At 52.3% G+C, this 12,532-nt stretch overlaps 1 protein-coding gene across 2 annotated transcripts; it reads left to right on the forward strand.

Moving 5' to 3' along the window:
• The first annotated feature begins 3,209 nt into the window (after positions 1-3,209).
• On the forward strand, positions 3,210-6,587 carry ANKRD65 (ankyrin repeat domain 65). Of its 2 annotated transcripts, XM_034953067.3 has the most exons (3): positions 3,210-3,886; positions 4,145-4,685; positions 5,191-6,587. In XM_034953067.3, exons 1-3 carry the CDS (start codon positions 3,672-3,674, stop codon positions 5,674-5,676), a joined length of 1,242 nt encoding a protein of 413 aa, XP_034808958.3. In that variant the 5' UTR covers positions 3,210-3,671; the 3' UTR covers positions 5,677-6,587. The 2 variants fall into 2 exon arrangements, with proteins under 2 accessions (XP_034808958.3, XP_034808965.1); XM_034953074.4 differs by lacking the exon at positions 4,145-4,685 and having other exon boundaries at positions 5,191-6,516.
• The last annotated feature ends 5,945 nt before the right edge of the window (positions 6,588-12,532 follow it).

Below are 12,532 nucleotides of genomic sequence, written 5' to 3' on the forward strand. Positions count from 1 at the left end.
ACGATCTCGGCTCACTGCAACCTCCATTTTCCAGGTTCAGGCAATCCTCCTGCCTCAGCCTCCCGAGTAGCTGGGATTACAGGCGCAGACCACCACGCCCGGCTAATTTTTGTATTTTTAGTAGAGGTGGGGTTTCACCGTGTTAGCCAGGATGGTCTCAAACTCCTAACCTCAGGTGATCTGCCCGCCTCGGCCTCCCAAAGTGCTGGGATTACAGACGTGAGCCACCATGCCCAGCCTCCAGCTCCGTGTTCATAATTAATTGACAGGAGTAGGTGTCTGTGAGCTGAGCCGTTCCCTGTGAGGCCTTCTAGTGGGCTCCATCCCTTCCAACACCTTCCAGGCCTCTCCAGCTCACCTACTTCCTTCAGACTTGTGAACAGGAAGGAGAGTGGTACCATGTGGCGTGTGACGTCTAGCAGGGCAGCAGAGGCCTCCCTGCAGTGTCCCTACAGGGCACAGTGGCTCACACCTGTAATCCCAGCATTTTGGGAGGCTGAGGCGGGTGGATCACTTGAGGTCAGGAGCTTGAGATCAGCCTGGCCAATTTGGTGAAACCCCGTCTCTGCTAAAAATACAAAAATCAGGCCGGGCACAGTGTCTCATGCCTGTAATCCCACACTTTGGGAGGCTGAGGTGGGTGTATCACCTGAGGTCAGGAGTTCGAGACTAGCCTGACCAGTATGGTGAAACCTCCTGTCTTAAAAAAAAAAAAAAAATACAAAACTTAGCCGGGCCTGTTGACACGTGCCTGTAGTACCTGCTACTCGGGAAGCTGAGACAGGAGAATTGTTTGAACCCGGGAGGAGGAGGTTGCAGTGAGCCGAGATCAAACCATTGCACTCCAGCCTGGGCAACAGAGCGAGAATCCATCTCAAAAAAAAAAAAAAAAAAAAAAATTAGCCAGGCATGGTGGTGGGCGCCTGTAATCCCAGCATTTTGGGAACCTGTGGAAGGCGGATCACTTGAGGTCAGGAGACCAGCCTGGCCAACATGGTGAAACCCTGTCTTTACTAAAAATACAAAAATTAGCCGGTCATGGCGGTGGGTGCCTGTAATCCCAGCTACTTGGGAGGCTGAGGCAGGAGAATCACTTGAAACTGGCAGATGGTGGTTCCAAGTGAGCTGAGATCACACCACTGCACTCCAGCCTGAGTGACAGAGTGAGACTCCGTCTCAAAAATACAAATAAAAAGTTTTAAAAAGTTGCAAAACCTCTGCTTTCTAAGTGCCCCCCAACCAGGTCTCTCGCTTATTCATTCAACAAACACTGCTGAACTGCTACTAAGTCCCAGGGACTGTCACCGGAAAAGGAAGTCCCGATCCAGACCCCGAGAGAGGGTTCTTGGACCCCACACAAGGAAGAATTCAGGGGAGTCCACTGAGTAAACTGAAAGCAAGTTTAATAGGAAAGTAAAGGAATAAGAGAAGGGCTGCCCCATAGGCTGAGCAGCGGCCTGGGCTACTCCCCCGAGAACACTTATTGTTGTTTCTTGATATGTACTAAACATGGTGTGGATTATTCCGGACTTTTCCGGGAAAGGGGCAGGCAATTCCCGGAAGTGAGGGTTCCTCCCCCTTTTAGACCATCTAGGGTAACTTCCCGGCATTGCCATGGCAACTGTAAATGGTCCTGGTGCTGGTGGGCGTGTCTCATGCTAATATATTATAATCAGCACATAATGAGCAGTGAGGACTGGCTGTCTTGGTTTTGGTGGTTTGGGGCCGGCTTCTTCACGGCATCCTGTTTTATCAGCGGGGTCTTTGTGATCTGTATCTTGTGCTGATCTTATCCTGTGACTAAGAATGCCTGACCTCCAGGGAATGCGGCCCAGCCGGTCTCGGCCTCATTTTACCCAGCCCCTGTTCAAGATGGAGTCGCTCTGGTTCGAACGTCTCTGCAGAATCACTCCAGGTTCTTTGGATTCATGGCAAAGGGGCTGCGGCCTCTGCTCCTCCGTGCCCCACTGTGTGTGGGTCCTACAAGCATTGCAGAGGCAGCTGTGGCTGCCCCCACTGCGGTGGAACCCGGGAGACGGGAGTCTTGGGAGGGGCCTCCTGGAGGTTCATTCTAGCTGCTGTACCTCTGGGAAGCTGGCGTGAGGTAGTTTCTGTGGCCTCCCTGGCCCTGATGAGTACGGGACTTTCCACCCAGCCCCCAGAGCTCCTCGCTTCTTTCCCGGTCAGCCTTACGGAGCTTTCCTTCTAGAAGAGGAAGGCAGACATTTAAATATACACATAGATACTTTCCTGTAGTGATAAATGCTAAGAACAAACTAAAACAGGGTTAGAGTTGCACGTTGCCTCAGATCCATCTGTGGTCAGGATCTGGGAAGGTGACGGATGAGTAGCCTGATGAGGTTTGTGGGGCAGGGTCTGTGTGGCTTGGGGGGCGGTGGGATGGGGCCCCTGGTCCCTTGGGCCCTTGGAGAGGCAGTCCTCTAGGGAGTGGGGGAGGCCAGGCCAGGGCCCTCAGGAGACCCTGTCCTTGGGGACCTGGGAGGCTGAAGGGGGCTGGGGTGGGAATGGGCAGCCCTCATTACCTTTCCCGTGCAGCCGCTGGAGGGGCCAGGCTGCTGCAGCCACCCTAAAAAGCCATGCTTCCTTCTCCTGCCTGGCCCCAGGTACTGGGAGACAGGAAGATGCCCTCAGCGCCAGCCCCACCCATCCTGCCCCAGGCCCCCAGGATCCCGCTGCCCCAGGCCTTGCTGGGGCAGAGCTGCTTTTCCAGATGCAGACGCACCCTAGCAGGGATTCTCCCCACTCTCCCCACCGCCCCCCGCCCCCTGCCCCCCCTGCCCAGGCATCTGTCCCTTCCCTGACTCCAGACTTGCCCCAGCCAGTCCCCAAAGGGTTTTCGTCCCTACCATGCCAGCACCACCTTCTTCTCCAGGCCACCTGCCTGGAGTCCTTGGTGAATCTTTTGTCCTGTCCAGCATTTACAGAAAGGAAGGCCAGAACCTCACCCTGCCCTCCTCCCCAGCCTGGAATCGGGAGGAGGGGCCGGCACCCACCCATGGGTGGGCTTAGCCAGCAGGGACAGGAGTGGGTGAGGGGGCTGCCCGAGGGTGGGCCCCATGGAGAGCCCTGTGAGGCCTTCCAGGGGCACATCATCGGGGTACATCCGAGGCTGCGCTTCCTGGGGGAGGTGGCGTCTGAGCAACTTTCGTCAACAAGCATGTTCCTGCTTGTCCTCCCCAACCGCCTGGCCTTTGTTCCCCAGGAGGGCAGCCGAACTGGGGCCCTGGCAGCCAGCAGGGGAGGGAGTATGTTGGACAGAGGGCTGTGCCCGAAGGCAGGGCCTTCCTAAGTGGCTGAGTACACAGCGTCAGGTGGCCTCAGCCTGGCCCAGGGGACCAGCTGTGTTCTCCCAACCCCTGCAAGGCTGAAGCTGCCACCATTCAGCTTTTCAGCAGCAGACACTCCACCCTAAAGCCTGCAGAAGGGATTTTGTGAAGAGGGTCACCTGGCTGAGCCTCGGCCAGAACCCGTCTACAGAGGACCCCCCAGCCAGAGCAGAAAGCTCCTGAGCCAGCTCCCTTGGGTAACAGAGCCAAGCCCCTCTGAAGGCTAAGTGGTGACTGGAATGGGGGGCTCCAGTTGGCCTGGGACACTGGGCTGGGGGCAGGCCTGAGGCCTCCACGGTGGATGTAGGATCCCTGCTCCCCCAGATGGACTCCCAGAGGCCTGAGCCCAGAGAGGAGGAGGAGGAGGAGGAGGAACAGGAACTGTGGTGGATGGAGCTGGACTCCGAAGAGGCCCTGGGAACCAGGACAGAGGGGCCTAGTGTCGTCCAGGGCTGGGGGCACCTGCTCCAGGCCGTGTGGAGGGGCCCTGCAGGCCTGGTGACACAGCTGCTGCGGCAAGGGGCCAGCGTGGAGGAGAGGTGCACCTGCGCTGGGGGGTGAAGGGGTCCGTTCTCTGGGTGGGGCAGGATGGGGGTCCCAGCACTGGGTGGGTGGAGGAGTCCCTTCTCTGGATGGGGTAGGACGGGGGTCCCAGCGCCAGGTGGGCGGAGGGGTCCCTTCTCTGGATGGGGTAGGACGGGGGTCCCAGCACTGGGTGGGCGGCAGGACGGGGTGGGGCAGGGCGGGGTTCTGGTCAGTGGTCCACCCCCGCGCTGACGCCCTTGCCCCTTCCTCAGGGACCACGCAGGCCGGACCCCGCTCCACCTGGCCGTGCTGCGGGGCCACGCGCCCCTGGTGCGTCTCCTGCTGCAGCGAGGGGCCCCGGTGGGCGCGGTGGACCGGGCGGGGCGCACCGCGCTGCACGAGGCCGCCTGGCACGGGCACTCGCGGGTGGCCGAGCTGCTGCTGCAGCGCGGGGCCTCGGCGGCGGCGCGCTCCGGGACGGGCCTCACGCCGCTGCACTGGGCCGCTGCCCTGGGCCACACGCTGCTGGCCGCGCGCCTGCTGGAGGCTCCGGGCCCGGGACCCGCGGCAGCGGAGGCGGAGGACGCGCGCGGCTGGACGGCGGCGCACTGGGCGGCCGCGGGCGGGCGGCTGGCGGTGCTGGAGCTGCTGGCGGCCGGCGGCGCGGGCCTGGACGGCGCCCTGCTCGTGGCTGCCGCTGCGGGGCGCGGGGCGGCGCTGCGCTTCCTCCTGGCGCGCGGGGCGCGGGTGGACGCCCGGGATGGCGCGGGGGCCACAGCGCTGGGTCTGGCGGCCGCCCTAGGCCGCTCCCAGGTTCGTCCCGCCCTCCGCCCGGCAGTGATGGGAGGGGGCGCAGGGCCAGGAGCCCCAGAGACGTGCCACTGGGGCAGTGGAGCCGGGCTGGGGGACGGTGTCCAGGCACGAAGGCCCTGAGCGCGCCCCCGGCTGTGCCCCTCCGGTGTAGCCCCGTCCCGTGGAGACCAGGGCGGGATCCGAGGCCCGGGGCTCGGCTTCATGCTGGTGGCAGCAACAGACTCTCCGCCAGCGCCGGGCCTGTGCCTGAGACCCCCGTTCCTGGGCAGCGGGCAGGGTGTTGGCTGCAGATCCTTGGATTTGCTCTAAGGACTCTTAGGGGGAAAAATGGACGTTTCCAAGCAGGCCAGCCTTGGGTTCGGCCTCACTTACAACATGAGGAAGTGGTGTCAGGAGAGTCAGGCCACTGCGGGGACAGAAGAGGCCTGGGCTGGGCAAACGCCTGGTGGCTCTGCCCCTCGCCTACCGGGCTGAGGCCGGCCCCTGCTTTTCTCTCCTCTTCTAGGACATTGAGGTGCTGCTGGGCCACAGGGCAGACCCAGGCATCAGGGACAGGCATGGCCGCTCTGCGCTGCACAGGGCTGCCGCCCGGGGACACCTGCTCACCGTCCAGTTGCTGGTCACCCAGGGGGCCAAGGTGGATGCGCGGGACACCCTGGGCCTCACACCCCTGCATCACGCCTCTCGGGAAGGCCACGTGGAGGTTGCCGGCTGCCTCCTGGACAGGGGTGCTCAGGTGGATGCTACCGGCTGGCTCCGAAAGACCCCCCTACACCTGGCTGCAGAGCGAGGGCATGGGCCTACCGTGGGGCTTCTGCTGAGCCGAGGGGCCAGCCCCACCCTGCGGACACAGTGGGCCGAGGTGGCCCAGATGCCTGAGGGGGACCTGCCCCAGGCGCTGCCTGAACTTGGAGGGGGGCAGAAGGAGTGTGAGGGCACAGATCCACGGGCTGAGCCAGACAGCAGGCTCCAGGCTCCACCGCCCCAGTGATTTCCAGGCTCTCTGGCTGAGGCTGCCTGCCTGGAGGGGACATCAGGGAAGAGGCTTCCGGAGGAGGGGATGGGAGAAAGTAGGGGATGTGGCTTGAGCTGCAGTCACAGGCCTTGGCTGGACCAGGGATGGCCCCCAGCTCCCAGGAGGGCCCACTGACCCTGCAGCTCCAGCCTTCTCCGTACTTCAACAAAGAATGAGTTGTGGCAATGAGGGAAGAGAGACCCTCTCATAGTGTTTTATACTCAGTACCTGTTTTAAGAAAAAACAACAAGGAAGTAAAACCAAAGACAGGCAGCCCGGCGCTAGGCCCGAAACCAGGCCTGCGCCGGCCTGGCCTAAACCCAGTAGTTGAAAATCAATTCATAACTTAGAAACCGATGTTATTCATAGATTCCAGACATTGTATAGAAGAACATTTGTGAAACTCCCTGCCGTGTTCTGTTTCTCTCTGACCGCCGGTGCATGCAGCCCCTGTCATGTACCGCCTGCTTGCTCAAATCAGTGACGACCCTTTCATGTGAAATCTTCGGTGTTGTGAGCCCTTAAAAGGGACAGAAATTGTGCACTTGGGGAGCTCGGATTTTAAGGCAGTAGTTTGCTGATGCTCCCAGCTGAATAAAGCCCTTCCTTCTACAACTCGGTGTCTGAGAGGTTTTGTTTGCGGCTCGTCCTGCTACATTTCTTGGTTCCCTGACTGGGAAACGAGGTAACTGACAGACGACCGAGGCAGCCCCTTAGGCGGCTTGGGCCTGCCCCGTGGAGCATCCCTGCGGGGGACTCCAGCCAGCCTGAGTGACGCGATCCAAAGAGCGCTCCCGGGTAGGAAATTGCCCCGGTGGAACACCTCGCCAGAGCAGCCCATAACGGGCCCCCACAGTGGATTAACACAGTGGCTGAACACCGGGAAGGAACTGGCACTTGGAGTCCGGACATCTGAAACTTGGTAAGACTAGTCTTTGGAACTTGCCCCACTCCACCTGAGTAGACGCGTGGCCTGATCACCCACGGCGTGCCTGCATTGGCACCTTTGTTCTGGTTTTGAATTGACTGAGATTGTGTGATACTTTGGTTTTGGTTTTGACCTGGCTTGGATTTCTGGATACTCTGATTTTGGTTTTGATTTTGGTTTGGTGTAAACTGCAAAAGTGTGCGTGTGCCCTTTTTACCTGTTTTTTGTTTTGTGGTGTGAGCGTGGTGTTTTGTCTTGAAGAAACGTGGGTCAGGCACAAATAAGCCCACCCCACTAGGAACTATGTTAAAAAAAATTTTTCAAGAAAGAATTTAAGGGAGATTACGGTGTTACTCTGACACCAGGAAAACTTAGAACTTTGTGTGAAATAGACTGGTCAGCATTAGAGGTAGGTTGGCCATCAGAAGGAAGCCTGGACAGGTCCCTTGTTTCAAAGGTATGACACAAGGTAACGTGTAAGCCAAGGCACCCAGACCAGTTTCCGTACATAGACAGTTACAGCAGGTTTTAGGCTCCCTTTCCCCCCCACGGTAGTTAAGAGAACAGCAGCATAAGCGGCTGGCAGAGGCAAGGAAAGACCAGCAGAGAGAAAAAGAGGCCATCTATACCAATTCTAAGTTAATTTAGACTAAACAAGGTCTTATTAATAGCAAAGGATAATTGAAATCCCAAACTTCCAAGGTTTTCAACAAAAGTGAAGTTTGCTAAAAGTTAACAGTGTAACATGTTAATGGTAACTTCTAATCTTGTGGCCTCAGACAGTCTAGTCCAAAGACATAAAAAAAGTTCGCTTTAAAAAAGAAAAAAAAAGGGGAGGCGGAATTTATGTGAAAAGCATGTTATACGGTAAATTCTTGTCCTGAAATACATTAACTGGTTGTTTAAAAGTTTGTAATAAGGCAGAAAGTTGAGACATGTTGAAGAATTGTCGGCGAAAGTTGTAAAACAAAATGTTATACAAAATTTATGCAAAAAATGTTGTATAATTTAAAAGTAATAAGGCCTCCTGAGTACTATTTTTTTTTTTTTTGAGACGGAGCCTCACTCTGTCACCCAGGCTGGAGTGCAGTGGCGCGATCTCGGCTCACTGCAAGCTCCGCCTCCCGGGTTCACGCCATTCTCCTGCCTCAGCCTCCCGAGTAGCTGGGACTACAGGCGCCCGCCACCGCGCCCGGCTAATTTTTTGTATTTTTAGTAGAGACGGGGTTTCACCGTGTTAGCCAAGATGGTCTCGATCTCCTGACCTCGTGATCCGCCCACCTTGGCCCCCCAAAGTGCTGGGATTACAGGCGTGAGCCACCGTGCCCGGCCCCTGAGTACTATTTAAAAAAAAAAGTTTATATGCAAGGTGTACAAGAAAAGTAAAATATACCTTTGGTAAAAAAAATTATAAAGGGGCATAAAAATATGGATTTTTACCTACATTAAAAGGTTAAAAAAATTATTGTTGTAAGAATTTAAGCAAGTTTTAAAATGTAAATTGTAAAGAAAATTGTGTGTGTAAACATATTAACTAAAGTTAAAAAGATATCATCCAGTTTTTCTGTGAACTGGACATTAAAGTAAAAATGCAACAGGTTTTTCTTAAAGCATCAACCTGCTCTTTAACAAAAGTTATAAAAGGTTAAAAAGAGTCTATAAAATCTTACCTTATGGTCAAACATGAAAAATTGGATAAATATGTCTACAAGGTTTTATTAAAATTAAGTTTAACATTAATAACACACTAATATAAAGGTAAAATTTAGCTTATCTGGTATAAAAATCATACAAGAAGCATTATTAAATATAAAATGGTGTTTAGCTTTCTTTGGTCTAAAAACTAATAAAAATAGGTGCTAAAGGAAACATTCATTTTACTAGAGGATCATGGAAGTTTAAGACTTAAAACAACCTTTGGCAATTAAGACAGCATACCAAGATGCAAACGCCTGGTTGAAATGGATCAGATATTCCATCTGATGTTAAACAAAAGCAATTGTGATGCTCGTGCACATGGCAGGCCAGAGGCTCAGAATGTCCCCTTTCCACTAAGGTGGTCCTTCAGTCGACCAGGCGTGGGCTGCACGGTAGCTCTTTTCCAGGATTCTACAGCCTGGAGCAGTAAGTCATGCCAAGCTCTCTCTGCTATATCCCGAAGTCCCTGCGGGTCAGCCCCCGAGGGCCATCCAGCTTCCGTCTCCCAAAACTAAGTTCCCTTCGTGTCTCTCACGGCAGGGAGGAGACTTAGCAGTCCTTGGAGACTGGAAGGGATGCAGTGAGCTTAAGAATTTTCGAGAGCTTATCAGTCAGTCAGCCCTTGTTCATCCCTGAGCGGATGTGTGGTGGACCTTTACTGGGCACTCTGCCGAATAACTAGAGTGGCACTTGTGCATTAGTCCGTTTGGCTATCCCTTTCACCCTGGCATTTCATCAACCGGAGGAGAGAAAAAAAAAAAGACATCGTAAAGCGAGAGAAGCCCCTTATGGGTCTCTCAACTCTCACATCTATTTAGACGCAATTGGAGCCCCACAAGGGACACCAGATCAATTTAAAGCTTGAAATCAAATAGTTACAGGATTTAAGTCAATATTTTGGTAGATGACAGTCAATAAAAATGTAGATTAGATAAACTACATCCATTACAACCAACAGCAACGAGCTTTTCATGAGTCAAAAAGAAAAACTCATGTCGGCCCCAGCCCTGAGGCTACCTGACCTGACAAAACTCTTTACACTCTATGTGTCAGAAAGAGAAAAAATAGCAGTTGGAGTTTTAACCCAGACCGTAGAGCCCTGGCCAAGGCCAGTGGCCTATCTCTCAGAACAACTAGATGGGGTTTCCAAAGGCTGCCCCATGTCCAAGGGCCCTGGCAGCAACGGCCCTGTTAGCACAAGAAGCCGATAAGCTAACTCTTAGGCAAAACCTAAAGTCCCCCCATGCTGTGGTGACTTTAATAAATACCAAAGGACATCATTAGCTAATGAATTCTAGACTAACTAGATACCAAAGCTTGCTCTGTGAAAATCCCCACATAACCACTGAAGTTTGCAAAACCCTAAACCCCGCCACCTTGCTCCCGGTATCAGAGAGCTCAGTGAAACATAACTGTGTAGAAGTGTTGGACTCAGTTTATTCTAGCAGGCCCAACCACCGAGACCATCTTTAAACATCAGTAGACTAGGAGCTGTACGTGGAAGGGAGCAGCTTCGCCAACCCCTGCAAAGTGACTCTGAAGAAGACGACAAGCCCTGCTCCAGTCACACCCGGAAGCTGACTGGTCCACGCACGGCCGAAGCATGAGGAAACTCATCACGGGACTCATTTTCCTTAAAATTTGGACTTGTACAGTAAGGACTTCAACTGACCTTCCTCAGACTGAGAACTGTTTCCAGTATATACATCAAGTCACTGAGGTAAGACAAAAGATGGCTACAGTCCTATTATTTTATGGTTATTGTAAGTGTACCCGGATTCTAAAAGAAACTTGTTTGTATGATGCTATTCTACCCAAGGTATGCAGCCCAGGAAATAACCAACCTGATGCGTGTTATGACCCATTTTAAGCCTCCCATGATCACAGGACTGGTCCTTTTCTAGGTGACACAAGTAAGGTAACAGCTAGAACAGAAGAAAGAGGGGTCCCCAAAAATGTAACCTTAAAATTTGAGGCTGGTGCCGCTATTAATGGTTAGCAGCATGGAATAGGATGCAGTTCTCTAAATTGGAAAAAAAGTTACACAGTAAAAAAAAAAAATAAGTATATCTGTCAAGAATCACATTTATGTGAGATGTGTCTATACCGGTCTTGAGTCATTTGGGCTACTTGGAAAGAAGATAAAAAAGATCCTGTTTGGCTCCAAAAAGGAAAAGTCAGCCCCTCCTGCATGAGTGGGAGCTACAACCTTTTAGAATTGATAATCACAAACCCTTCAGACCCAAAGTGGAATAAAAAAAAGTGTAACATTAGGCATTGACAGAAAAGGCTTAGATCCTAGCGTAAGCATCCTAACAGAAGGAGAGGTTCAATAACGCTCTCCACAACCATATTGCAGACTTTCTATGATGAACTAAATATGTCAGTACCTGAGATTCCAGCAAAAACTAAAACTTTGTTTTTGCAATTAGCCGAACATGGAGCCCAGTCTCTACAAGGCACCTCGTGCTATGTTTGTGGAGGAATCGTAACAGGAGATCAATGGCCATGGGAAGCCCGAGAATTAGTTCTACAGACACAGTTCCTGATGAGTTCCCAGCCCAAAAGAACCACCCTGACAATTTTTGGGTTCTAAAAGTCTCAATTATTGGACAGTATTGCATAGCTTGAGAAGGAAAAGGATTCACTCATCCTGTAGGGTGGCTTGGTTGTCTTGGGCAAAAGCTGTATAACGGTACCACAAAAACAGTTACATGGTGGAGTTCCAATTACACAGAAAGAAATCCATTCAGTAAATTTCCAAAGTTGCAGACTGTTTGGGCCCACCCAGAATTCCACCGGGACTGGACGGCCCCCACCGGGTTATACTGGATATGTGGACACAGAGCTTATGCTAAGCTGCCTGATCAGTGGACAGGTAGCTGCGTAATTGGCACCATGAAGCCATCTTTCTTCTTACTGCCTATAAAAACAGGTGAACTTCTGGGCTTCCCAGTCTATGCTTCCCGCGAAAAACGAAGCATAGCCATAAGTGATTGGAAAGATGATGAATGGCCCCCTGAAAAAATCATACAATACTACGGACCCGCCACTTGGGCAGAAGATGGCTCATGGGGATATCGAACCCCCATCTACGTGCTCAACTGAATCATACGGTTACAAGCTGTTTTAGAAATTATTACTATAAACCTGGTCAAGCCTTGACTGTTCTTGCCCGGCAAGAGACTTTGATGAGAAATGCTAGCTCTCAAAATAGACCAGCTCTTGACTACTTGCTAGCAGCTGAAGGAGGAGTGTGTGAAAAACTTAGCCTTACTAATCGTTGCCTACACATAGATGATCAGGGGCAAGTAGCTGAGAATATAGTTAAAGATATAACAAAACTGGCACATGTACCCGTGCAAGTGTGGCATGGACTCAATCCAGGAGCCATGTTTAGAAATTAGTTCCCAGCAATAGGAGGATTTAAAACTCTTATAACAAGAGTAACAATAGTAATAGGAACCTGCTTACTGCTCCCTTGTCTGATACCTGTATTTCTCCAAATGATAAAAAACTTCACTACCTTAGTTCACCAAAATGCTTCAGCACAAGCATACTATATAAATCACTATCAATCTATTGCACAAAAAGACATAAGTAGCAAAAATGAGTGAGAACTCCCACTAATAAAAAGTGAGAGTCTCAAAGGGGGGAATGAGGGAAGAGAGAGACTGTCTCATATTGTTTTATACTCAGTACCTGTTTTAAGAAAAAACAACAAGGAGGTAAAACCAAGGACAGGCAGCCCGGCGCTAGGCCCGAAACCAGGCCTGCGCCTGCCTGGCCTAAACTCAGTAGTGAAAAATCAACTCATAACTTAGAAACAGATGTTATTCATAGATTCCAGACATTGTATAGAAGAACATTTGTGAAACTCCCTGCCGTGTTCTGTTTCTCTCTGACCGCCGGTGCATGCAGCCCCTGTCACTTACCGCCTGCTTGCTCAAATCAATCACGACCCTTTCATGTGAAATCTTTAGTGTTGTGAGCCCTTAAAAGGGACAGAAATTGTGCACTCGGGGAGCTCAGATTTTAAGGCAGTAGTTTGCTGATGCTCCCAGCTGAATAAAGCCCTTCCTTCTACAACTCGGTGTCTTGAAAGATTTTGTCTGTGGCTCATCCTGCTACAGCAACTGATGTGACTTAAACCTGATGATGGATGGAGGCACAGACCTGGGACAGTCGGACCTGGGACCTGGACGG

Source organism: Pan paniscus, chromosome 1 (genome assembly GCF_029289425.2).
Source record: "Pan paniscus chromosome 1, NHGRI_mPanPan1-v2.0_pri, whole genome shotgun sequence".
Taxonomy (NCBI): domain Eukaryota; kingdom Metazoa; phylum Chordata; class Mammalia; order Primates; family Hominidae; genus Pan; species Pan paniscus.

Coding starts and splice junctions, on each gene's coding strand:
- ANKRD65 (XM_034953067.3), top strand. CDS start 3,672: ATGGACTCCCAGAGGCCTGAGCCCAGAGAGGAGGAGGAGGAGGAGGAG. Junction 3,887..4,144: donor GGGGCCAGCGTGGAGGAGAG/GTGCACCTGCGC, acceptor CCCCTTCCTCAG/GGACCACGCAGGCCGGACCC. Junction 4,686..5,190: donor CCGCCCTAGGCCGCTCCCAG/GTTCGTCCCGCC, acceptor CTCCTCTTCTAG/GACATTGAGGTGCTGCTGGG.